The sequence below is a fragment of the Schistocerca cancellata genome, chromosome 12 (assembly GCF_023864275.1).
Source record: "Schistocerca cancellata isolate TAMUIC-IGC-003103 chromosome 12, iqSchCanc2.1, whole genome shotgun sequence".
Classification (NCBI taxonomy): Eukaryota; Metazoa; Arthropoda; class Insecta; order Orthoptera; family Acrididae; genus Schistocerca; species Schistocerca cancellata.
In genome coordinates, this window is record NC_064637.1 from 12,750,771 (window position 1) to 12,778,202 (window position 27,432).

At 44.7% G+C, this 27,432-nt stretch overlaps 1 protein-coding gene and 1 non-coding gene across 2 annotated transcripts in view; both read left to right on the plus strand.

Annotated features, from left to right (window-relative positions):
- The window catches only part of LOC126109821 (tyrosine-protein kinase Fer), a 611,311-nt gene that overhangs the window by 462,904 nt on the left and 120,975 nt on the right, over window positions 1-27,432 (plus strand). The window contains exons 7-8 of the mRNA XM_049914879.1: window positions 4,272-4,515; window positions 18,607-18,825. Coding sequence (XP_049770836.1) covers window positions 4,272-4,515; window positions 18,607-18,825 — 463 coding nt within the window. The remainder of the gene's footprint in view (window positions 1-4,271; window positions 4,516-18,606; window positions 18,826-27,432) is intronic.
- Trnat-ugu (transfer RNA threonine (anticodon UGU)) lies at window positions 5,220-5,293 on the plus strand. Its single transcript has one exon. It is a non-coding gene; the product is annotated as a tRNA-Thr (tRNA).

Genomic DNA, 27,432 nt, shown 5'->3' on the forward strand with positions numbered 1-27,432 from the left:
CACGTCCGATATATTCTATACGACACTGGTGACGGCATGTGCGTCACATGACAGGAATATGTTGTCGACCCACCTAACTTGTACACTTGGCGAATGGGTAAAAGATTCTTCTACCTTGCCCGATTTAGGTTTCCTTGTGGATGTGATAATCAGTCCCAAAAAAGTGATGAAAACATAAGATTTTGTCAGATAACAATTGTCTGAAAATAAGAATTTAAATGTTTCACTCGAGGGACGACTTGAACCAAGGACCTCTCGTTCCACAGCTGCTCACACTGACCACGGGACCACGGCGCTCCTGAGCTCCCGCTCTCCTTGATGTTGCATATGTTGCCATGGACTACTCAGTTTGTATATTTTGCTTATTTTTTTCATAGTTCCACACAACTTCTTCCTGTTTTCTCGAGTGATCTGTGTTCAATTTTTCAACGTCTATCCACTGTGCCAACTTATAGCTAAATCTGAGGGGAGTGCGATGGGGGAGGTTCCCTTGTAAGATACAAACACGCGATATCATTAACGTGAAAATACTTCTGGCCCTTATACAGGGTGTTACAAAAAGGTACGGCCAAACTTTCAGGAAACGTACCTCACACTCAAATAAAGAAAAGATGTTATGTGCATATGTGTCCGGAAACGCTTAATTTCCATGTTACAGCTCATTTTAGTTTCGTCAGTATGTACTGTACTTCCTCGATTCACCGCCAGTTGGCCCAATTGAATGAAGGTAATGTTGACTTCGTTGCTTGTGTTGACATGCAACTCATTGCTCTACAGTACTAGCATCGAGTACATCAGTACGTAGCATCAACAGGTTAGTGTTCATCACGAACGTGGTTTTGCAGTCAGTGCAATGTTTACAAATGCGCAGTTGGCAGATGCCCATTTGATGTACAGATTAGCACGGGGCAATAGCCATGGCGCGGTACGTTTGTATCGAGACAGATTTCCAGAACGAAGGTGTCCCGACAGGAAGACGTTCGAAGCAATTGATCGGCGTCTTAGGGAGCACGGAACATTCCAGCCTATGACTCGCGACTGGGGAAGACCTAGAACGACGAGGACACCTGCAATGGACGAGGCAATTCTTCGTGCAGTTGACGATAACCCTAATGTCAGCATCAGAGAAGTTGCTGCTGTACAAGGTAACGTTGACCACGTCACTGTATGGAGAGTGCTACGGGAGAACCAGTTGTTTCCGTACCACGTACAGCGTGTGCAGGTACTATTAGCAGCTGATTGGCCTCCACGGGTACACTTCTGCGAATGGTTCATCCGACAATGTGTCAATCCTCATTTCACTGCAAATGTTCTCTTTACGGATGAGGCTTCATTCCAACGTGATCAAATTGTAAATTTTCACAATCAACATGTGTGGGCTGACGAGAATACGCACGCAATTGTGCAATCACGTCATCAACACAGATTTTCTGTGAACGTTTGGGCAGGCATTGTTGGTGATGTCTCGATTGGGCCCCATGTTGTTCCACCTACGCTCAATGGAGCACGTTATCACGATTTCATACGGGATACTCTACCTGTACTGCTAGAACATGTGCCTTTTCAAGTACGACACAACATGTGGTTTGTACACGATGGAGCTCTTGCACATTTCAGTCCAAGTGTTCGTAGGCTTCTCAACAACAGATTCGATGACCGATGGATTGGTAGAGGCGGACCAATTCCGTGGCCTCCACGCTCTCCTGACCTCAACCCTCCTGACCTCAACCCTCATTTGAAAGCTCTTGTCTACGCAACCCCGGTACCAAATGTAGAGACTCTTCGTGCCCGTATTGTGGACGGGTGTGATACAATACACCATTCTCCAGGGCTGCATCAGCTCATCAGGGATTCGATGCGACGGAGGGTGGATGCATGTATCCTCTCTAACGGAGGACATTTTGAAGATTTCCTGTAACAAAGTGTTTGATGTCACGCTGGTACGTTGTGTTGCTGTGTGTTTCCATTCCATGATTAATGTGATTTGAAGAGAAGTAATAAAATGAGCTCTAACATGGAAAGTAAGCGTTTCCGGACACATGTCCACATGACATGTTTTCTTTCTTTGTGTGTGAGGAATGTTTCCTGAAAGTTTGGCCATACCTTTTTGTAACACCCTGTATATGTGAAGTACAGTTTTTCTCTCTTGCATTCCTTTGTTTCTGAACATTCTTCTCAGCTCTTTCATCTTTGTAATACATGATCTCTGGCCAATTCTGACGGCACTGGTCAAAGCCGACGGGTTGTATCCCCTGCTAAACTAGACCCCAGTAAGCGAAATCTGAAACTCCAGTTTTTCAATTGAATAACAACATCACTTTTATTTTGTTACATCACAAAATCGTTGTCGACGTGCTTTTATCTTCTCTGAATTGCGTCTGAGGGACACCATTCTTCCTTTCAGAGACACTGTGAGGTTCCTGGGCCTCACTTTTGATTCCAAGTTCTCGTGGTTGCCTTATCTTAATGACCTCAAGGTGCGGGCCCTGAAGGCACTGAATATTTTGAAGCTGAGCCATCGGTCCTGGGGAGCAGATCGGGCGCGTCTGCTGCAGTTCTATAGGGCTTTCGCCCGATCGCGTCTCGACTATGGTTGCACCGTGTATGGGTCAGCGAGGCCTTCGTATCTGAAGATTCTTGACGCAGTACACCATGAGGGTGTCAGGCTGGCCACTGGTGCCCTCCGTACCAGTCCCATCCCCAGCCTGTGTGCTGAGGCAGGGGAACCGCCGCTCGCCATCCGGCGGAAACTCCTCATGGTGCGACGGGTGTGTCAATTCCTCGCCTGTCCTACCTCCCCTGCGTACCCTACCGTTGCCCGACCGCCTATGGAACGTCTCTTTTGCAGTCGTCCCAGGGCAACGAGACCATTTGGGATTCGTGCCAAGCATTTGCTTGAGTCCCTATGTGTGGAGCGTGTGGCCCCCCAACTCCAGGGCTTTACCCGCCTGCCTCCCTGGTTGCTCCAGAGGCCCTGCGTCCTTATAGACTTGTCGGAGTACCGGAGGGGCTGCAGTCCTGCGTTTGTTTGTACCTCCTTATTTTATGATATGTTAAACCAGCATCCCGACCATGTACCAGTATTTACGGATGGCTCTAAACAGGGGGACTCTGTTGGTTGTGCTGTTGTTTTCCCTGATCGAGTCGTCACGTTACGGCTTCCTGCGGCGTTTACCGTCTTTGATGCCGAATTGTTTGCGATCTTGCGGGCATTGGAGCAGATGAGATGCGTTGCCAGTCTTAAGTTCGTCATCTGTTCTGACTCCCTGAGTGCCCTTCAGACCATGCAACACTCGTACCCAGCGGATACGGTCGTCCAGAACATTCACGATGCCCTACTCCACCTGCAACGGCAGAGGAAGGAGGTTTCTTTCTGCTGGGTGCCGGGGCACGTGGGTATTAGGGGAAACGAACTGGCGGATGTGGCTGCCAAAGATGCATGTTTCCACCCTCACGTTGTCGAATGTGCCGTCCCCCTCCGTGCTGTTACCTTTCTTTTGTGTTTTCGTGTTACGCGTCAATGGGAAGAGGAGTGGCTGGCAGTCCGTGAAAATAGGCTGCGTCTGGTCAAGGCCACCACCCGCCCATGGCCAGCCGTGCACGCGGGATGAGGTTCTCCTCACTCGCCTCCGCATCGGGCACAATCCCTTAACGCACGGTTTTTTTACTCCGGCGGGAGGACCGCCAAATCTGCAGTGCTTGTGGCGTCCAGATTACTGCCCGCCACATTTTACTCGACTGTCCTTTATTCTCTGACCAGAGGGCGGTAGTTTCCTTGCCACCGGATTTGCCCTCTATTTTGCAAGACGACGCAACGACTGTGGTGAAGGTCTTACGGTTTTGTGTCCTGTCCAATTTGTTGCCTGGGATTTTAGGCAGAGGATTTTAATGTTCTTCTGGGTGGCTCACCCAAATTTTAGGTAAGAGGTCCGCCAGTCACGATTACCTACTCGTTTCACTTCGATTTCTGTTCTCTTTTCCTTGTGTTTCCTTTCCTTTTTTAGTGCGTTTCTTCTCCTGTTGTTTTGCCTCTGTATGTGAGGATTTGGAGCTGCGTCAGGTCTGTGTCTTTTAGCCGTTCTCCTTGTTCGCTGTCCGTCTTCGTCCCTTCACCGCACGTGTTCCTGTCTCTATGCGTTTGGGCGCTGATGACCACGCTGTTTAGCGCCCGAAAACCTCAAACTACACACACACACACACACACACACACACACACACACACACAAAACGAAACTGGAGTGAGACGTGAGAGCGTGGCGCCCACTGCACAGGGAGCTGGTGGAGGTGCAGTGCGTGGAGCGGCGGCTGCAGCGCCAGCTGGAGATGATCCGCGGCGCGCTCAGCGAGCTGGGCTGCGAGGAGGCGCCCGCCGGCTGCGACCTCTCCCTCTCGCTCTCGCTGTCCGTGGAGGCCGCCCTCCGCCAGCCGCCCGCCACCAACGGCGCCGTCGCCACCGCCGCAGACGCGGACGGCGGCGCGCTCACGCCGCACGAGGCGCCCGCCACGCCCACGCAGGTACCGCCGTCTTCTTCCCCTCTGCTGCCTCTCACTCGGACCTTCTCCCCACCTGTGTGTATCGCCGACCTGCAGTTAGCAGCCACCCCCGGGTGGTAGTTTACAAACAGCTCGTGCCAGTCTACAGCGAGATTAATATGCTGCCGGGGCTTTTAAATTAACTTCCTGCTCAGTTCAAAAATGAGAAAAGGCAGTTCCTGTTTCTTCTCTTTTATGCAAAAGTGAGTGAATGTTTAGTGCAGGTTCGTGTCCTGTCACGGTCGCCAGCTGTAGTGGTTAATAAAAAAAAGAAAGAGAAGAGAAGAAAAGGTTGAAAAAACGGGAAGAAATGGTGAATAAAAAGTGGGTTTTAAAAATCGTTAATCACCGTGAAAAAGGGAAAGTTATATATATATATGAAGACAGTAACTGTTCTCGAAAGAGGGGAAAGCTGCACGGTCATCAACAGTATTCTGTTCTTTCGAGAACAGTTACTGTCTTCATATATATAGTTAAGGGCTACCCAGCCATTGACCTTCGTCTGTGCGAATGCGCACAGGTTGTCCAAACTCTTACGGGAATCGCCAAAGCGTGCGCGAGTTATGAGTGAATGGGCAAATGTCTATAAGGTGCATTACATATATAGAATTGTGGACAGTCGGGGATGTGAGTCTCGCGGGAAGCGTGCGAGGGATAAGTCCCTGCAGTCGCGCTATTCACCTGTGTCCTCGGTGGCTCAGATGGATAGAGCGTCTGCCATGTAAGCAGGAGATCCCGGGTTCGAGTCCCGGTCGGGGCACATATTTTCAGCTGTCCACATCGAAGTATATCAACAGCACCTATCGGCAGCTGAGGGTTTCGGTTAGTCATCATTTAAAAAAGGGAAAGAATGAAATGCAAATTGGACTTCGTATTACAGAAAAGTCGTCGGACTTCGTGATTCGCAAAAGCTATTGTTGGCGTGATCCTTGTGGCGTTTCTGCGCAAAAGTCAAACCATTTTCCACTACAATAATTATTTGAAAGAGAACAGAGAATAACAAAATGTTATTAACAGGGGGAAATGGTGTAGACAAGAGTTCATCCTTTACCTTGTCGACACGTTTTCTTTCGTGCGGCGTCCAGGTCTTCAAAAGTCTCCCACTTCATTTCTGCGTGAAAAGTAGTAGCTGCACCGAAATCTTGCAATCGTCCAGGAATCACTAATTTATACAAATTAAAATCATCTTGATACTGAATGCAATTTATTTTACGTTGCTACTTCCATCCTACTAATTTCATAACAACTTCCACAATACGTCTACACATTAATAAGTTTTTTTTGTCTTCATCAGACCAAGACTACTTAAAAAGTTTTTACGTCTGAATTAAGCTTCGGCTCTAAAGAGAGACAATAGACGGATAGAAAACAAAAAAAGAGTTACAATTTTAGTATTTTCTCTGCCGTCGAGCGATCATACCGCTGCGACGGTATAATTTATATCTGAGGGAACGAGTGTACCGCGGCGAAATTCAAAGTCCCGCTACACTACAGCAAGATTAATATGCTGCCGGGGCTTTAAATTAACTTCCTGCTCTGTCCTGTGAAAAGCGTTGACTTTCTACCTACAGGGTGATCAAAGAGTCAGTATAAATTTGAAAACTTAATAATCTGCGGAATAATGTAGATAGAGATGTAAAAATTGACACTAAAATGTAGACTTTCACGGCCGGAAATATCATGTCCATTATAATTATCCGGGCTGTTGCGCCGTGGTCGGTTGATGAATTCTGTGTCAATTCCCAACGTTTCGTCTCCGACTGCGGGAGACATCTTCAAGGGGGTCCGTTGCTCGATTGAAGGTCCAACACACCCGCTGGCTCGCTACTGACTGCCGCTAAATTCCGTATCTTGACGTGACGTCACGTGTTTTGAAAACGTCAGTGCAATTGGCCGCTGTCCGTCGCCGTCGATCGCCGTTGCCATCACCCAGTAGTGGGCGGGTGGTACACGTCTTCTTCAACACGGGCGTTGAGACAGCCACGCAGAAATCGTAGTGACGTACAGGCTACTGCAAAATCTAAGGTTTTCCTGCCGTTTGTTAAAAATGTAACGCAAAGAATAGGGAGGATCTTGACGAAGCGGAATATTACCGTAATTTACAAGCCCACCAGGAAGATACAGGAATACCTTAAGCCTGCCAAAGGACGCTCGCAAACCATTGGAAAAAGCTGGAGTGTATAGGATCCCATGCAGCTATAGAGATGTTTATGTGGGTACCACTAAAAGAACTGTTTCTAAACGTTTGGAAGAGGACAAGGGCTATAGTAGAAGAGGAGAAAAGGAACGATCAGCTGTTGCGGAGCATGCTTTCCAGCCAGGGAACCACAATATTCGTTTCGAGGTGACGCAAATACTAGCGGCCACAAGCGGATACTACGAAAGGCTCTACAGAGAGGCAATCGAAGTCGCTAAACACCCTAATAATTCCAATCGTAAGGAGGAGGGCGTGAAATTAAACGGTATATGGATGCCGGTGTTGAAGAAGATGTGTACCACCCGCCCACTACTGGGTGATGGCAACGGCGATCGACGGCGACGGACAGCGGCCAATTGCACTGACGTTTTCAAAACACGTGACGTCACGCCGCGGCGCGGACACGGAATTTAGCGGCAGTCAGTAGCGAGCCAGAGGGTGTGTTGGACCTCCCATCGAGCTACAGACCCCCATGAAGATGCCTCCCGCAGTCGGAGACGAAACGTTGGGAATTGACACAGAATTCATCAACCGACCACGGCATAACAGCCCGGATAATTATAATGGACATGAAAAATTGACACACATGCTTGGAATGACATGGGGTTTTATTAGAACAAAAACAAAAAACAAACTTCACAAAATGTCCAACAGATGGCGCTGGACAGCAAAACGTCAGTAACTGCTACCGTGACGGGTGGGAGGTACGCCGATATGTTACAGAATCGCATCATCCCCAGCCTGGCTGATAAACACCTGCTGAAACGTACGATGTTTATGCAGGATGGCGCTCCACCCCGTATTGCTAGACGCGTGAAAGATCTCTTGCGCGCGTCGTTTGGTGATGATCGTGTGGTCAGCCGCCACTTTCGTCATGCTTGGCATCCCAGGTCCCCAGACCTCAGTCCGTGCGATTATTGGCTTTGGGGTTACCTGAAGCCGCAACTGTATCGTAATCGACCGACATGTCTAGGGATGCTAAAAGACAACATCCGACGCCAATACCTCACCATAACTCCGGACATGCTTTACAGTGCTGTTCACAACATTATTCCTCGACTACAGCTATTGTTGGGGAATGATGATGGACATATTGAGCATTTACTTTGCTTTGTCTTACTTTGTTATGCTAATTATTGCTACTCTGATCAGATGAAGCGCCATCTGTCGGACATTTTTGAACTTTTGTATTTTTTTGGTTCTAGTAAAACCCCATGCCATTCCAAGCATGTGTGTCAATTTGTACCCCTCTATCTACATTATTCCGTGATTTATTCAGTTTTCAAATTTGTACTGACTTTTTGATCACCCGGTACTTACTTGCGGGGGGCATCCTCAGATTTCAAAACCTGGTTAAATATTAACTATGAGATATATTCTAATAACAGAGAGTGAAAAAATGAGCTGAGCCTTCACCGACATTACAACAAACAAAGGAACACGGAGTACACCGACGATAACCAGAGCGATAAAGTTATAGTATCTGCATAACAACCTACGAAGTTGTTTAAACCGAACCTTCACTAATAATGGGCTCGGGGGAGAATGTGTGACTAGATGTTGACATGCTAGAGACAGGATGCTAAATTATTAGTTTTTAAGTATCTTTCTCTTTTCGGAAGCCCCGTGGCGGTGTAGACATTTGCGTTCCTACACTCGGCCGGTTCGGGAGGGGGGATTGGATTGTTTTTTTTGGGTAGGAGACTAGACAACGAGGTCATCGGTCTCTTGGATTAGGGAAGGACGGAGATGGAAATCGGCCGTGCCCTTTCAAAGGAACAATCCCGGCATTTAGGCAAATCACGGAAAACCTAAATCAGGATGGCCGGACGCGGGATTGAACCGTCGTCCTCCCGAATGCGTCGTGAGGGGGGATTCTCACTTTGTCTTGTTACACGTTTCACTGGAGAACCGCACCGGCACTCGTTAATTAGAGTTCAGTCGTATGGCGTTAAAAGAAATTTGTAACTCGGTTGAGAGTTTCTCGGTAGGAAATATGCGGCACGTATCTCGAATGGAGAGACATTGATATAAGTACAAGTGCCTCTGAATGTTCCACAGGAACTGTGTCGGGACTCGTGCCGTTCGTGTTCTATATTAACCTATGTCTACAAACCACAGTGAAGTACTCGTCACGGGGTACTTACCTGTAGCTTTGAACGCATCGTAGAATTTTTTCGGCTCCACTCATATTGAGTGCCGGAAAGAATGCCTATTACATGTCTCTGTGTCCACTGCAAGTAATCTAATCTGTTTTCCCAGTCCCAGTCCCATAGGAGTGGTACATAAGGAGCTCTAAACTCTTAACTCGACACTGATTTTCGAACTTTTGTCAGTAGGCTCTTGTGGGATCCACATTCGAGCATCTGCTAGTTCAGGGTTTCAGCATTTCTCTGTAGGCTTACACGGATTAAACAAACCTGTGACACTACATCCTGCCCCTCTTTGTAAATGTTCGGTGCCCCCGTATTTTTCATCTCTAACGACCACACTGTCGACGGGACGTTAAACCCTAATCTTCTCGTTTTAGAAACATTATTAATACAAAAGCATAAAACGAGTACCAAAATTCTACAACAGACCGACACCTGTCCAGTGGTCCCTCCTCACACTGGTCTGTGTGTGTGTGCTCAGCACAGGGTGCCCGTGCAGTCTGGCCCAGGAAAAGGACTCGTCCAGAAGCGGGCACAGTCTTCAGTCCACTTTCTGTGTCTGACGACGACTCGATATCTCCACTGTTTGTCGATCCGTTAGCTTTTTCCCTAAATTATGTATATTCTGCCAGCACAACCGCGTATTCTTTCGTGCAGTCCAGTAGGAGACTGGGTGGAAATGTAACATATCAAATATTAGTTCACTTTATTACAATACGGATACGAATATTTAGGTAATTCGTACAATCCATTTCCGTAGGAATGTTCCCACAAGGGAACCTTCCCATCGCACCCCCCTCAGATTTAGTTATAAGTTGGCACAGTGGATAGTCCTTGAAAAACTGAACACAGATCAATCGAGAAAACAGGAACAAGTTGTGTGGAACTATGAAAAAAATAAGCAAAATATACAAACTGAGTAGGCCATGCTCAAGATATACAACATCAAGGATACAGTGAGCTCAGGAGCGCCGTGGTCAAAAAAAAAAAAAAAAAAAAAAAAAAAAAAAAAAAAAAAAAAAAAAAAAAAAAAAAAAAAAAAAAAAAAAATTGGTTAGCGTTAGCAGATGCGGAACGAGAGGTACTTGGTTCAAGTCTTCCCTCGAGTGAAAACTTTAATTTCTTTATTTTTCGCAGCAAAGTTATGATCTGTCCGTTCGTTCCTTGACGATTCTGTTCGCTGTAATAAGTTTAGTGTCTCTGTTTTGCGACCACACCGCAAAACCGTGCGATTAGTAAACGAAAGGACGTGCCTCTCCTATGGGAACCGAAAACATTTGATCGCAAGGTCATAGGTCAACCGATTCCCCCACAGGAAAACACGTCTGATATATTCTATACGACATTGGTGACGGCGTGTGCGTCACATGACAGGAATATGTTGTCGACCCACCTAACTTGTACACTTGGCAAATGGGTAAAATGTTTCTTCTACCTTGCCCTCTTTAGGTTTTCTTGTGGACGTTTTAATCACTCCCAAAAAGTGACGAAAACATAAGAGTTTGTCACATAAACTGCAACAAATGAATGCAACAGATTCACAATCGCACAGTTTTCCCTGTGCTCTGTCAAAACATATGTTTTTAACGTTTTCAAGTTTTTCCGTGTGTAGACCGTCAAATCCTGCATATGTTCAAGCATATCTGAACACGTCCTGTAATTTTGGAGAGCGAAGTTGATTATGTGTGAGTGCCTGAAATTTGGTAATTGTCTGAAAATAAAAAAATTAAACTTTCCACTCAAGGGAAGACTTGAACCAAGGACCTCACCTTCCACAGCTGCTCACGCTAACCACAGGTCCACGACGATCCTGAGCTCACATTATCCTTGATGTTGTTTATATTGCGTATGGAGTACTCAGTTTGTATATTTTGCTTATTTTTTTCACAGTTCCACACAAGTTCTTCCTCTTTTCTCGATTGATCTGTGTTCAGTTTTTCATGGCCTATCCACTGTGCCAACTTGTAATTAAATCTGAGGGGGTGCGATGGTGAGGTTCCCTTGTCAGTATTTATAACTGTCTCCGACTATTAAAGTATCACTCGATACAGATAAGCTTACGAGACACTTCACTCGACGAATAACTGACGTAACATTCACATTAATTCTGCCCGAGATGTTAAATACGTCGACGGCCTATCTGAGACGACGCCGTCATCTCGATCGTCGAATGTGTTCCTCTGCTCGGCCGTAAGTAGGCCGTCGATCGTGGCATTACAGTGGAGCTCTAGAAGGCGTGGCTACCCCGGAGTTTGTCATTTGTCAGTGCAGCACGTAGTGAGGATACTCTTTTGTGGTTTCATTGCGAATTGCCAACCTCGCTTTCAATTTGTTGCAGAACAATCTAAAGCGGAACATTCAGACGCAGGTTGTTACCGCTAAAGTGTGGATTAGGCCGGTATTACACTATCAAATTTCTTTGTCAAAGATTTGATCAAAGATGTGATCAAATATTCCGTCAGATATTTTTGACGAAGATCTTTGGTGTTGTGCTAGAAGGGGTATTACACTGTCATCATACTTTTTCGTCAAAGTTCAAGATGGCTGACAACAACTTGTTATTAACCGCAGCAGTTGCATGTACCATAATTGCACTGTGTGCATATGCGGAAGAGAAGCGGGAGAAAAAAAAGGAAACATACATGGGTGAAGCCGTGGGTTTTACGACGACTCGATGCAAGCATTCAACAAAACTTGTTACGTGAGCTTATAGTGAAGGACGTCAAGTCGTACATCAATTACTTAAGAATGGATGAGCATAAATTTCTGTATGTGCTCAGCGAAGTGTATCCTCATATCACAAAGCACAATAGTCACTTAAGAACTGCCACATCTGCAGAAGACAGGCTCACTGTAACACTCCGATTCCTTGCTACAGGAGAGGGTTAGGTTAGGTCAGGTCAGGTCAGGTCAGGTCTCCAATCTTCTTAATCTATTTTTGTATTCAGGGTGCCTCGCGTTGTAAAGCGCCTCATCAGCTTCATACATCTCTATTAATTTTGTAGTTGTCGGCACACATCAATTGTATTTACCGGCAATATTTATAAAAACACTACGGACGACAGAATGCTGCAGCGATGCTAGCGCCCCATGCGGTAACATGTCACATTGCAGTGAACAGAAGACAAGCGATTTCTTTGATCAAATCTACAGCGAGGCCCAAGATTTGATTAAATATTGGACGACATTTGACAAAGTTCCCTATTACACCATCAAATATCTTTGGCAAAGAAACTTGATAGTGTAATACCGGCCTTATGTGCTACGTGAGCTGTAACGGACAGACAGTATGTTGATGTTGTTGCTGTGGTCCTCAATCCACACAGTAGTTCGATGCAGCTCTCCGTGCTACTCTGTCCTGAGCAAGTTTCTTCATCTCCAAATAACTACCGCAACCTACATCGATTTGAATCTGTTTATTGTATTCATCTCTACGATTTTTACCTCCCCACTTCCTTCCGTTAACAAACTTGTGGTTCCCTGATGCCTAAGTGTAACAGGTGCGTAATACGTGTTTGCCGTTTCCGGTCATTCGAGGGTAATTCGATCTGCAGTGAAAATATATTCAAAATTGGGAATGTGCTAGCAGAATAATCTGAAACAAAAAGAAACGAGACACGTGTCATCCATTATTCTCTACATTAGAACTCCTGAACCTTCCGTGTCCGTTCAAATAATAATTTTTATTTTGTGGGAGAATATCTAGAAACTTGGCACACTAATCGACCGAACGACTGTGCGTGTATTGTAAAACGGGGAGCTGTCCTGACATTTGTGACTCCTGAACCCCAACGGATTCCTGTCGACAGACGGACCTACTGAGTGAAGTACAATGGTGCAACAGCCTACCAGGCTGCATCAAACTGGGAGGTAAGCTACCCTTTAAACGACAGACTGAAGTTGTTTGTTACAGATCAAAGTTTGACGACTCTAGAGTAAACTCGTGATGTATTTATATGTATTTGCAGACTAGAAAATACACTTAAGACAAATATCTATCTTGATAAATTATGTAAAATTCTTATGCTTGAAATGATATGATTAAAAATACATCTGCTAATTAGATAACACATAAGGACAGAACATTCATAGTAATGTCTAACATTTGACTTGCCCTGGACCTGTCACAGGACATAAATAATTAAATATAAATGAATAGATGATTGGGACATCTATAATTTCATTTCTTAGAAATAATTTAGAATACAGATTAATTAATTACTATGTGGTTTTTTAAATATATAGACGTTTGTGTTACCTCCAACTTTGCCTACCTAACGTGTATTTCCCCTGACAATGAAACTTGTTATTTTTCCTAAAGTTGAAACAGTGAATCCCATCTATGTCCGTGTCTACCCTTCTGGATATGTACTAACTTGAAGTCATTTCATTTATTTAACATTTTTATTTCTTATATGTAAATCGAAGGAGGGGTACTGCTGTCAGCTGCAGCGGGACATTAAGCAGAATCGGCAGTGACGAGCGAAAATGTGTAGGCCTACCGGACCGGGATTCGAACCCGGGATATCCGGCTCACTAGGCCGGTGCAGTAACTGTCGTGCCATCTGAGACGTGGCTGTATCTTTTGGATGGGGACTGTGCATTTGTACGATTGGTAAGCCTAGCTGGGCAGTGGATCCCCTTTTTTTCAGTGTGAAAGCACAAATATGTCTGTCGTGTACATAGTCCCGCGTAGTCAGCGCGAACACAACTTGCCCACTAGAGCGCGCCACGCTAAGCACAACAGCGCAGGCGCAGCGCTCGTCCGTCTCCGCACTATGAGATGGCGCTGCCTTAGAGACGGACCAAATTCTGCTTCCGCCGATCCGCGTATTAATATGTAACGCAGCCAATGAGATTGCTGCTAACGTAGAACCTTTCCTCCTCGCGGACCACACTCGCGCAGTGATACCTGAACGCACAAAGTATTATAATGAGTGTACAGACCTCCGATTAGTCAGTCTGCATTAGTCTGCATTAGTCTATAGTCAAGTTTCAGTGTGCGCCTAATAAGATTACCATATTCCTGTACATAGCCATGAAGATAAATGAATAGACACTTTGTCAAGTATCAGAGATATGTGGGAATGAGATTAACGTAGCAAGACCAAAGGAACTTCAGATTGTCAATTGTAAATAGCATCCAGAAACTAGTTAAGTTATTTTTATGCTTGTTATTATTTTAGTAAATGTGTTTGAAATTAATCAAGTTCTGTTTAAAGTTGGTCACCGTCAATCTGCTACTCTAAGTGTGCAAGTGGAATTTCTACCGTCTGACCTAACGGCAGAAGATAAACACGCCACGGTAAGACCACGAGACATATTGCTGACGCTCGCCTACTTCGTTAGAGCGACAAGCCAAATAATCTGATGGTGTGTCTACCGAAGGTCTTACAGTACGCGCACCACAATGTCCTACCTCCTGTGGGAATTTCTGAGTAGTGAATGGGAGTACAATGGGCAGGGACTGCAGGTAGGTGGCGTACGGTGGGAGTGTGCGTACCGAGGTAGTGTGTACTGTCGGGATAACGCCGTGTCCCAGATGGCGCAGCGGTTACTGCACCTGCCTGTGAGTGGGAGGTCCCGGGTTCGAATCCCTGTCCGGTACACATTTTCCCTCATTGCCGCCGGCTCCGCTAAACGTCCCGTTACAGCTGACAGCAGTGATCCCCCTTCGAGTTACGTTTCACAGCTGCAGATTGTGCGTGGTGTCTGTTCTTTCGGACAGACACAGCGCATTTGTATAACTTTTATTTCTCTCACATACTAGTGACAAAATAAACAACAACAGAAAGCACTTTTATGTTGGCATCGTTGCGGTACTGTGTGTTGTGCTTTGTCTGTCCTTTGATCGTCTAGTTCAGATTTTCCTGTTCGTTTGTGGCACAGTTCTCACACATAGTATCTGTAGGCTATATTGATATGCAACGGAAGTGCTCACAAATGCTTTCTGTGTATCCCCAAAATCTTTCTGTGTATTGATATGCAGCAGAAGTGGTCACGAATACTTTCTGTGTACTCCGTAAACCTTTCTGTATAAGTTGTATCCCAGTGCTCTGAGCGTGCCCCACTGATGTCAGTGGCTGCGTATTTTCTTTACATTTGTGTTTGTTTCTCCAGTGAGGTGTGAACAACACATCGTCTCACACACGACAGACGTGCTGGTACACTGAAGGGTACCTCTGGGGATCGAGGAGATGACTGTGGGATAACTACAGGCCATACAGGAAAATGACACATACTGGTGGATAGAGCAGTTCTCCAAGTTTCAATTCGTAATATGCGGTGTGGCGTAGTTGATGAGCAAACTACTAGGGTTGAGGTGATCCGAATGCTGTTTAATGGAGCGATGCATGCATTTTAAGACTTTGATTGTGCTAAATGTAAGTCAGTTGTGACAGTTCAGTGATTTCGTACCAGTTATCTGGTAAAAGATCCGACACACAAAATAATCGAGGGTGGTACAATACACTGTGTGAGATTTTTTACATATGTAGTGTGAAGGCAAAAGGCTGACAGGAACCGTCAACAGAGAAGGTGGATGAGGTGCAGGAATCATTCGACAGAAGCCCGAAGAAATAAACGACCTGTGAGCAGAGATCTGCAGATACCACAATCGACTGTCTGGCTTGCTCTATGCAAACACACACTAGCTGAACTTGTTAGATGTGCCGATTACTTGTGACAGTGCACTTCGTTATGACTTTTGCAATGATTTGCAGTGGCTACTAGAGGAAGACGATTTTTCACAGAAGTTGGTTTTCAGTAACAGAGCCCCTGAAAAAGTGAATTACCATAATGCGCATGTTTGGGGCATAGGAGATCCACATGAGATTGTGGAACACGTTTGTTATTTGCATAAAGTAAACACGTTTTCTACTGTGTCCTTTTCAAAAGTTTACTCTTTTTCTTTGTGGAGAAAACTGCAACTACATGCATTAAGAAAAAGTTTTGCATCAGCCCGGTTCCCAGAACTCTTGAAGATAGACGTTAACTGTGGATATTGTATCACAGACACAGTCCCGATTGGCATCACATTCTCTTCATCGACGAGTGTCACGTATGCCTTCAACCGGACAATCGTCTGAGACGCGTTTGGAGGCAATCCGGTCAGGCCGAACGCCTTAGACGCACTGTCCAGCAAGGTGGAGGTTCCCTGCTCTTTTGGGATGGCATTATGTGGGGCCGACGTACGCTGCCGGTGGTAACGGAAGGCATCGTAACGGTTGTACGGTACGTGAATGTCATCCTCCGACCGACAGTGCAACCGTATCGGCAGCATATTGGCGAGGTATTCGTCTTCGTGGACGACAGTTCGCACCCCCATCGTGCACATCTCGTGAATGACTTCCTTCAGGATAACGAGAGTGGCCAGCATGATCTGCAGACATGAACTCTATCGAACATGCCTGGGATAGATTGAAAAGGGCTGTTTATGGACGACATGATGCGCCAACCACTCTGAGGGATCTACACCGAATTGCCATCGAGGAGTGGGACAATCTGGACTGACAGAGCCTCGATGAACTTGTGGATAGTAAGCCACGACGAATACAGGTGTACGTCAATGCGAGAGAACGTGCTACTGGGTATTATAGGTACCGGTGTGTACAGCAATCTGGACCACCACCTCTGAAGGTCTCGCTCTATGGTGGTACAACGTGCAATGTGTGGGTTTCGTGACCAGTAAAAAGGGTGGAAATGATGTTTATGTCGATCTCTATTCCAATTTTCTGTACAGGTTCCGGAACTCTCGGGACTGAAGTGATGCAAAACTTTTTTCTATGTTTGTAGTTTGGTGTACCTGGATATGCTGCAGCAATAGCTTGTGCCAGAATTACAGCAAGTCAGTGGAGATTTCATTCTGCAACAGTGCTCTACTGCACTTTCTTTCAGATGTTCACGAATACCGTAGTGCCGAACTGCACCGTTGCCGGTTCGGACGTTCTTCTCGTCGTGACTGTTCTCTTCTTCAGTGGCTGCCACAGTCGCCTGGCTTAACCCTTTAACCCTAGGACGCCCAAGCCTTTTTTTCTAATTTGGATGCCTAAGGGGGGAGGGGTGTTCGGCGAGCCCACAGGTATTAAATAAGTTTACTGACGAAAAATTACAACTTTTAAAATGGTTTATGTATTTTAAGTAAGGCATCGGTTTATAAATGTTGTTAATTGTTATAAATATTGGATTGAGTGAATAAAAAATTGACATAGTACAATACAAAATACAGATGTGTTCATATACAATAGACTACTCTGAGTCCTCAACTTCAAGGCAAGGGACACAGTTCACAATTTCTTCTGAATGTGTGTTACACACATGTTTGTGACACTGTCCACAATACTGTTTTGGTTTACTTAGAGTGTTGTACTTCTGCTTCTTTGTTTTAGCTTTTCTTACACAAATATGGCACCGACCTTTTCCTGAAAGGCGCTGACGTGCTTCTGTTGTCACTTCTTTGATTTTCTTTTGTAGAATAGTCTCCATCGATTGAACAATTTGGTTATATAACCCTCTTGCATTGGCACTTCTTTCTTCTACCTGCAATTTCACTAGTTCCATCCCAGTTTGCAGAAGATAAAGTTTCCGTTTGTTGTGTTTCTTTTCATTCCATCTCGGATGTTGCTGGATGAATATGGTGTTTGCATTGATAGCACAAATGTCGATGAGAGAGTAAAATACAGATAGAGGCCATCTCTTTGTTCCCCTCTTGCAGGTGTACATACGTGCCATTTGATCAATGGTATCAATTACACCTTTAGTTGAATTATAATACGCATTTATCTCAGTTTTATTCTTCTCTCCTCCAACAGTGCCTTTATCTTGGTGCATTGTTGACAACATCAGTAAGTTTTTCTTGGTTTCATTTGTGCTGTGTAGCACACCAAAGTTACTGGAGGCCTACCTGTTGGGAACTGCACTAACTCACTGCAAGTTTGCAGGATAAATAACAGCTGACTGACAGCAACAATCACTTCCTCTGAAAGTAAACCGATTGTTGTGAATATTAAGAATACCAACCAACAAGAAACTAACTTACATTGTTGTGGAGATGAGAAATACGAAATCCTACTAAGGGAAATTTTGTATAGCATGGAAGCCAAAGGGGGGGGGGTTGTTGGACCCATAATAAGTTTATTTATTTTTTCTTTCAAAGCAGGAATTTTCTATAAAATATATTGACACTAACGTTTCATAAAATAGCCAACAAACAATAAGTTAAAGGGAAAATGTAGTATGAAAGTTACTTGGGCAAAAGCAGAGGACATAAAAAAATTGTGGATTCAACGAACCCCCTCCTTAGGCGTCCTAGGGTTAATTCTGTGTGATTTACTCACTAGGAAAGAGTTGCAGGGAGGGATAGTTTCCCAAATGTAATGTCGGATCGTGCAGGGCGAGAGCTGGACGACCGTATTCACATTTGTGTGCCACAGACACTGTCCGTATTGAAGCCGTAATTTGGTTTAGAAGCTCGGAGATAAGCTCTGTCAAATGTGATGTGTCCATTTTTCTGAAAGTCTCGCAGTTTTCACGCAGTTGTCTTCTGAAACCCCAAAAGTAGCTGCGAATGAACCTGTACTGACTACCGCCGTGTGTGTTCCACTTCTGTGAGTTGTCTGTCTGCAGCTCTAACCCTCCCCACATCCTCGCCTTTGGCGAACGGCGTCCCACGCTGCGCCACGGCTCCCCGCCACTCTCCCGTAGCCGCTGTGTGATGGGTTTCAGGGAGGAGAGCGGCGCACGTCCGAGTCCACGTTCGCGCTGGTGAGGCAGCAGGTGCGCCACCACTTCGCCACTCTGCTGCGCAAACCGTTCCGCAGGAAATCCGTGCCGTCCTCCCCCGCTGTGTCGGTGCGGGGGCTGCCCCCCTCTGCTGGTGGTGGTGGTGGTCGTGGTGGTGGTTTGCGCGGGGAGAGGGGACACAGTGAGCCGGCTGACGACAAAGTAGGTTTCCCCGTGCAGGCGGCAACTGTAGCTCCCACCCTCTGCCGCACTGGATTAATACCGTCGCATGGGAACCTCCCATTAACACCGTGACGACCTATCGCAGAGTGTAGGCTGTCTCACCTAGATATTAACCGATATTCTGTGACGATTTTATTTGCAATGCGGCAAAATAATAATTCTTTTCCTCTTCTTCGTAACTTTTCTGTAGCCAATAACTTTTTGAAAGCGACATTCTTCTTCCTGTGTAGATTGTCTCACACTGGCAGTCGAGTTTAATTTTCTTTTTTTCGCTTCCTTCTCTAACATCAGCATGGCTCTGTTGGACTGCTTGTGCACTACTGGTGCCTTTTCCGAAGTGAAATTTTGTTTCCAGTACTAAGCTTACTGGTTCCAAACTCTACAGGCTCCACATTCTGGCACTGGTGGGGTTCACCTCATGATCTTGGGGGTATATGAGAGTGTTCATCAGTATCTCATTTTTATAATGTCGTATCAATTATGTGGATTGATGTGTACAAGTCGAGTAGCGTTCCATTAAGTTTCGGGTGTGCAGCCGCAACAAATCTCCTTCTTCTTCTTCTAATATTTCGGCCGCATAACGTTCAGTCATCTTCAGAGTGAGCTGCGAGACCGCCGCTCCAGTGGTCGCTTCGTCCCTTTATACTGTTGTACCGCGCGACTGCGCATGCGGCCACAGATGCAAATGCGCCAGAGACGTTGCTCGGCGGCAGACACGTGCATAATGCGCGAGTTGTATCTATGACTCCGCAGTCGATCTGTGTTGCCGTATCGATATATCATTGTGGGCTGCACTGTGACGACGTCTTTGCGAGTTCATTACAGCTAGTGACGGATTCCATGATTTATCGAGATTGAAACCACTATCTCTATTAGTTAAATTCGTCGTCAAGCGAATTTCGATTGCCTCCTTCACTATTGAGTCCCAAAAAGATGATGTAGTTGCCAAACTTTCGACGTTGTCATACAACATACTGTGACCATTATCAATACAGTGCTCTGCCACTGCCGACTTGTTAGGTTGTAAAAGTCGTGTGTACCTCCGGTGTTCTGTACATCTTTCTTGGACAGTACGAGTTGTTTCTCCGATGTAAGAAAGGCCACATTCACACGGAATTTTACAAACTCCAGATTTTCGGAGTAGCAAATCATCTTTCACGGAGCCCACGAGTGCAGCTGTCTTGGGTGGAGGACGAAAAATCACTTTCACTTTGTGTCTGCCGAGAATGCGTCCTATTTTTAGGAAGCCGACGCACAGCTATCTGTATTTACGTGCAAATAGCTGCCACCATCCTGCCCAGACAATGAGTGTTATCCGAACTTTGACTCACAGAGCGCATATTATTTCTAACGAAAGCAGTCTGCAAGATGAACTTTGCCACTTACAAAGAGTGTTTGAAGACAATGGGTACTCTCCACAACAAATACAGAGGGCACTCAAAATGAAACCGAAAGAGGCCACAAAGAAAGGAGAAGAAGACGGAGAAAATTTTAAATCGATGGCCATCCTGCCATATGTGGGTAGCCTCTCATCAAGAATAGGACGCATTCTCGGCAGAAACAAAGTGAAAGTGATTTTTCGTGCTCCACCCAAGACAGCTGCACTCGTGGGCTCCGTGAAACATGATTTGCTGCTCCGAAAATCTGGAGTTTGTAAAATTCCGTGTGAATGTGGCCTTTCTTACATCGGAGAAACAACTCGTACTGTCCAAGAAAGTTGTACAGAACACCGGAGGTACACACGACTTTTACAACCTAACAAGTCGGCAGTGGCAGAGCACTGTATTGATAATGGTCACAGTATGTTGTATGACAACGTCGAAAGTTTGGCAACTACATCATCCTTTTGGGACTCAATAGTGAAGGAGGCAATCGAAGTTCGCTTGACGACGAATTTAACTAATAGAGATAGTGGTTTCAATCTTGATGAATCATGGAATGCGGCACTTGCTGTAATAAACTCGCAAAGACGTCGTCACAGTGCAGCCCACAATGATATATCGATATGCCAACACAGATCGACTGCGGAGTCATAGATACAACTCGGGCATTATGCACGTGTCTGCCGCCGACCAACGTCTTTGGCGCATTTGCATCTGTGGCCGCATGCGGTACACGAGTATAAAGGGAAGAAGCGAGCACTGGAGCGGCAGTCTTGCGGCTCACTCTGAAGATGGCTGAACGTTATACGGCCGAAATATTAGAAGAAGAAGAAGGAGATTTCTTGCGGCTGCACACCCGAAACTTAATGGAACAGTCTTTGCCCCGCCAAAACTTGGAAGATTCAAGTCTAACACTGTCTGTTCTCATCATTATAAACTACACTTTTGAACATCTCATCTTTGTTACTGCCTGAGGAGCTGTGATAAAAGTATCAGATATTTGTTTCACGGAAATAAGATCTATTAATGATACGAAATGAAAATTCTATCGAGATACGTAATAAATTATCCGACAGAATTCTTTTGGAGGCAAAGTGTTTAATACTGTCGACAGACACATTTAAAATAAAAGTGACACACAGACTAGCTTTCAGAACTGTTAGTGTGTGTCTCGAGCAGCAGAGAGGGATAGATTGTAGAAGGTTGAGAAAGAAGGGTAGGTTACTTAGACTCCACGGTGAGATACCGAGAGTAGGCAAAGGAGAATGGAGAGGTGTATCATGGATTGTTGTTTGGCTACGGTGAGAGCGTGTTATTACAAGGACTGTACTTACAAGGGAACCTCCCCATCGCACCCCCCTCAGATTTAGTTATAAGTTGTCACAGTGAATAGGCCTTGAAAAACTGAACACAGCTCAATCGATAAAACAGGAAGAAGTTGTGTGAAACTATGAAAAAAATAAGCAAAATAGACAAACTGAGTAGTCCAAGCGCAAGATAGGCAATCAAGTATAATCTGAGCTCAGGAGCGCCGTGGTACCGTGGTTAGCGTGAGCAGCTGCGGAACGAGAGGTCCTTGGTTCGAGTCTTCCCTCAAATGACGAGTTTAATTTTTCATTTTCAGACAATTATCAAAGTTCAGGCACTCACACATAATCAACTTCGCTCTCCAAAATTCCAGGACATGTTCAGATTTGCTTGGACATATGCAGGATTTGACGGTCTACGCACAGAAAAATTTGAAAACATTAAAAACATATGTTTTGACACAGCACAAGGAAAACTGTGCTGCTAGAACATGTGCCTTTACAAGTACGACACAACATGTGCTTCGCACGATGGAGCTCCTGCACATTTCAGTCGAAGTGTTCGTACGCTTCTCAACAACAGATTCGGAGACCGATGGATTGGTAGAGGCAGACCAATTCCGTGGCCTCCACGCTTTCGTGACCTCAACCCTCTTGACTTTCATTTATGGGGGCATTTGAAAGCTCTTGTCTACGCAACCCCGGTACCAAATGTAGAGACTCTTCGTGCCCGTATTGTGGACGGCTGTGATACAATACGCCATTCTCCAGGGCTGCATCAGCTCATCAGGGATTCGATGCGACGGAGGGTGGATGCATGTATCCTCGCTAACGGAGGACATTTTGAAGATTTCCTGTAACAAAGTGTTTGATGTCACGCTGGTACGTTCTGTTGCTGTGTGTTTCCATTCCATGATTAATGTGATTTGAAGAGATGTAATAAAATGAGCTGTAACATGAAAATTAAGCGTTTCCGGACACATGTCCACATACGTTATTTTTTTTCTTTTTGTGTGAGGAATGTTTCCTGAAAGTTTGGCCATACCTTTTTGTAACACCCTGTATATGTGAAGTACAGTTTTTCTCTCCGTACTTCTTTGTAACACCCTGTAGAAGACTGCAAAGGCAAGCTCACACAACACACAGAGGCATTTGAGCTGACATTCTGCACATAATTGGAATGGATGGCAACTCTTAACATGTGGAACCGTGCTGAGGACTGTCTGCCATGCACTCGGTAGTGGTTTGCAGAGTGTGGATATGTGTATGTGGATATAGTGGGACACAACACACTTTCACCAGGTTTGTTAGGTGAGAGAAAGGTTGAAGCAATAGTGTACAAAATCTGGAGAGCAGCATGGATATTCTCACAATTGGTACTTCCCATTCTCAAACCATCTTTAAGGTCAATTCTGTTGTCACTGAGGAAAAGCTGTCCCTCTCCCTCTTTCCCATTAATGTAGCCCAAGTCTCTTTGTATGTTTAAACGCATTCAGTTGATCCAGAACATATGAATAACATTCAGTTTTCTTACCATTCACGAGGTAATCGGTAAGATAGACTGATTTTACTCTGTGGCCGTGGAGGTAAAATTGATGGAGCACTAGACTGTATAGGTCCCGGGTTCAGTCCCAAAATAGCGACGGGAATTTTTCCGTTCCAGTCCCTCCGGGATTGTTGCGAGTCCACCCACATAGCTACCGAATGAGTACCGGAGATTTTCCCCGAGGTAAAAAGTGATTGGGGTAATGGGCTTGTCACCCTCCCCCCTCTTCCCCCCCTTCCCCTACTAGTGACACAAGCAAAGAACGCTGCACTCTGTGTGTAGTCAGGCCAATACCCCAATCGTGAGCGTGTGCCACAGACTACCTTTCGCTCTGCAGTAAAGACTGGGTGTCATGTTTCTGGCAGATGAAATAAAGTTAGCTTCTGACCTCTTCTTAGTGCTGGTTCGCTGGCTACCCCACACTGCATACATTGGGTGATGGTTTGTATCTGACGTGTGTGTGTGTGTGTGTGTGTGTGTGTGTGTGTGTGTTTGTGTTTGTGTTACAAATGTTTATTTTAGCTGGTATTGTTTGTATCATTAGCACAAGCATAATTTGAATTCTGATGTTCATTCTTCTACAACTCAATTAAACATTACCAGTTTTAAGACCTCAGAGCAGTTAATACAATGTTGTTGTTGTTGTCTTCAGTTCTGAGACTGGTTTGATGCAGCTCTCCATGCTACTCTATCCTGTGCAAGCTTCTTCATCTCTCAGTACTTACTGCAACCTACATCCTTCTGAATCTGATTACTGTATTCATCCCTTGGTCTCCCTCTACGATCTTTTCCCTCCACGCTGCCCTCCAATGCTAAATTTGTGATCCCTTGATGCCTCAGGACATGTCCTACCAACCGATCCCTTCTTCTGGTCAAGTTGTGCCACAAACTTCTCTTCTCCCCAATTCTATTCAATACTTCCTCATTAGTTATGCGATCTATCCATCTAATCTTCAGCATTCTTCTGTAGCACCACATTTCGAAAGCTTCTATTCTCTTCTTGTCCAAACTATTTATCGTCCTTGTTTCACTTCCGTACATGGCTACACTCCATACAAATACTTTCAGAAACGACTTCCTGACACTTAAATCTATACTCGATGTTAACAAATTTCTCTTATTCAGAAACGCTTTCCTTGCCATTGCCAGTCTACATTTTATATCCTCTCTACTTCGACCATCATCAGTTATTTTGCTCCCCAAATAGCAAAACTCCTTTACTACTATAAGTGTCTCATGTCCTAATCTAATTCCCTCAGCATCACCCGATTTAATTCGACTACATTCCATTATCCTCGTTTTGCTTTTGTTGATGTTCATCTTATATCCTCCTTTCAAGACACTGTCCATTCCGTTCAACTGCTCTTCCAAGTCCTTTGCTGTCTCTGACAATGTCATCGGCGAACCGCAAAGTTTTTATTTCTTCTGCATGGGCTTTAATACCTACTCCGAATTTTTCTTTTGTTTCCTTTACTGCTTGCTGAATATACAGTTTGAATAACATCGGGGACAGGCTACAATCCCGTCTCACTCCCTTCCCAACCATTGCTTTCCTTTCATGCCCCTCGACTCTTGTAAGTGCCATCTGGTTTCTGTACAAATTGTAAATAGCCTTTCGCTCCATGTATTTTGCTCCTGCCACCTTTAGAATTTAAAAGAGAGTATTCCAGTCAACATTGTCAAAAGCTTTCTCTAAGTCTGCAAATGCTAGAAATGTAGATTTGCCTTTCCTTAATCTATTTTCTAAGATAAATCGTAGGGTCACTATTGCCTCACGTGTTCCAACATTTCTGCGGAGTCCAAACTGATCTTCGCCGACGTCGGCTTCTACCAGTTTTTCCATTCGTCTGTAAAGAATTCGCGTTAGTATTTTGCAGCTGTGACTTATTAAACTGATAGTTCGGTACTTTTCACATCTGTCAACACCTGCTTTCTTTGGGATTGGAATTATTATATTCTTCTTGAAGTCTGAGGGCATTTCGCCTGTCTCATACATCTTGCTCACCAGATAGTTGACTTTTGTCAGGACTGGCTCTCCCAAGGCCGTCAGTAGTTCCAATGGAATATTGTCTACTCCCGGGGGCCTGGTTTCGACTCAGGTCTTTCAGTGCTCTGCCAAACTCTTCACGCAGTATTGTATCTCCCATTTCATATTCATCTACATTTCCATTTCCATAATATTGTCCTCAAGTACATCGCCCTTGTATAGACCCTCTATATACTCCTTCCACCTTTCTGCTTTCCCTTCTTTGCTTAGAACTGGGTTTCCATCTGAGCTCTTGATATTCATACAAGTGGCTCTCTTTTCTCCAAAGGTCTCTTTAATTTTCCTGTAGGCAGTATCTATCTTACCCCTAGTTAGATAAGCCTCTACATACTTACATTTGTCCTCTAGCCATCCCTGTTTAGCCATTTTGCACTTCCTGTCGATCTCATTTTTGAGACGTTTGTATTCCTTTTTGCCTGCTTCATTTACTGCATTTTTATATTTTCTCCTTTCATCAATTAAATTCAATATTTCTTCTGTTACCCAAGGATTTCTACTAGCCCTTGTCTTTTTACCTACTTGTTCCTCTGCTGCCTTCAATAGTTCATCCCTCAGAGCCACCCATTCTTCTTCTACTGTATTTCTTTCCACCATTCCTGTCAATTGTTCCCTTATGCTCTCCCTGAAACTCTGTACAACCTCTAGTTTAGTCAGTTTATCCAGGTCCCATCTCCTTAAATTCCCACCGTTTTGCAGTTTCTTCAGTTTTAATGTACAGTTCATAACCAATAGATTGTGGTCAGAGTCCTCATCTGCCCCTGGAAATGTTTTACAATTTAAAACCTGGTTCCTAAATGTCTGTCTGACCATTATATAATCTATCTGAAACCTTGCAGTATCTCCAGAATTCTACCATGTATACAACCTTCTTTTATGATTATTGAACCAAGTGTTAGCTATGATTAAGTTATGCTCTGTGCAAAATTCTGCCAGACGGCTTCCTCTTTCATTTCTCTCCCCCAATCCATATTCACCCACTACGTTTCCTTCTCTCCCTTTTCCTACACTCGAATTCCAGTCACCCATGACTATTAAATTTTCGTCTCCCTTCACTATCTGAATAATTTCTTTTATTTCATCATACATTTCTTCAATTTCTTCGTCATCTGCAGAGCTAGTTGGCATATAAACTTGTACTACTGTAGTAGGTGTGGGCTTCGTATCTATCTTGGCCACAATAATGCGTTCACTATGCTGTTTGTAGTAGCTTACCCGCATTCCCATTTTCCTATTCATTATTAAACCTACTCCTGCAGTACCCCTATTTGACTTTGTATTTATAACCCTGTAGTGACCTGACCAGAAGTCTTGTTCCTCCTGCCACCGAACTTCACTAATTCTCACTATATCGAACTTTAACCTATCCATTTCCCTTTTTAAATTTTCTAACATACCTGCCCGATTAAGGGATCTGACATTCCACACTCCAACCCGTAGAACGCCAGTTTTCTTTCTCCCGATAACGACATCCTCTTGAGTAGTCCCCGCCCGGAGATCCGAATGGGGGACTATTTTACCTCCGGAATATTTTACACAAGAGGACGCCATCATCATTTAATCAATTTAATCATATAGTAGAGCTGCATGCCCTTGGGAAAAATTATGGCTGTAGTTTCCCCTTGTTTTCAGTACCAGCACAGCAAGGCCGTTTTGGTTAGTGTTGCAAGGCTAGATCAGTCAATCATCCAGACTGTTGCTCCTGCAACTACTGAAAAGGCTGCTGCCCCTCTTCAGGAACCGCACGTTTGTCTGGCCTCTCAACAGATACCCCTCCGTTGTGGTTGCACCTACGGTACGGCCATCTGTATCGCTGAGGCACGCAATGGCAAGGTCCATAGTTCATGGGGGTAGCAATGTGGATGATGTAAAAAAATTGTAGAAGTATACTTTTTTAAATACAAAGAAAATGTTGTAACTTCTTTGCATTCAGTCATATCTCCTATTACTAGATTGGAGTCCCATGTTATCCAGTCTGCCTTAATTCTGCAATCGGGCCTACATTTTGTTTGGATTGTGCACTAATGCAACTCTAGTGTGCAAGTAAATGCCTCGAGCTGACCACCTGAATCCTAGTACCACTTCACAACATTTCACTGATGTTAAAAATGTCGACTCGTGAAATGTTCTGTGCTTACTAGAAGAAATGTGACTTTCAAAACCAGTGTAACGGTATAACGATAGCTCGTAATTCGTTGTAAAATAGAATCCAGTAATTAAAAGTTAGAGATGACATTAAGGCAAAATAGCATTTTAAAAACAAATGAAGGAAAATAAATTACATGTAGCTAAAATTAAAGGAGAAAA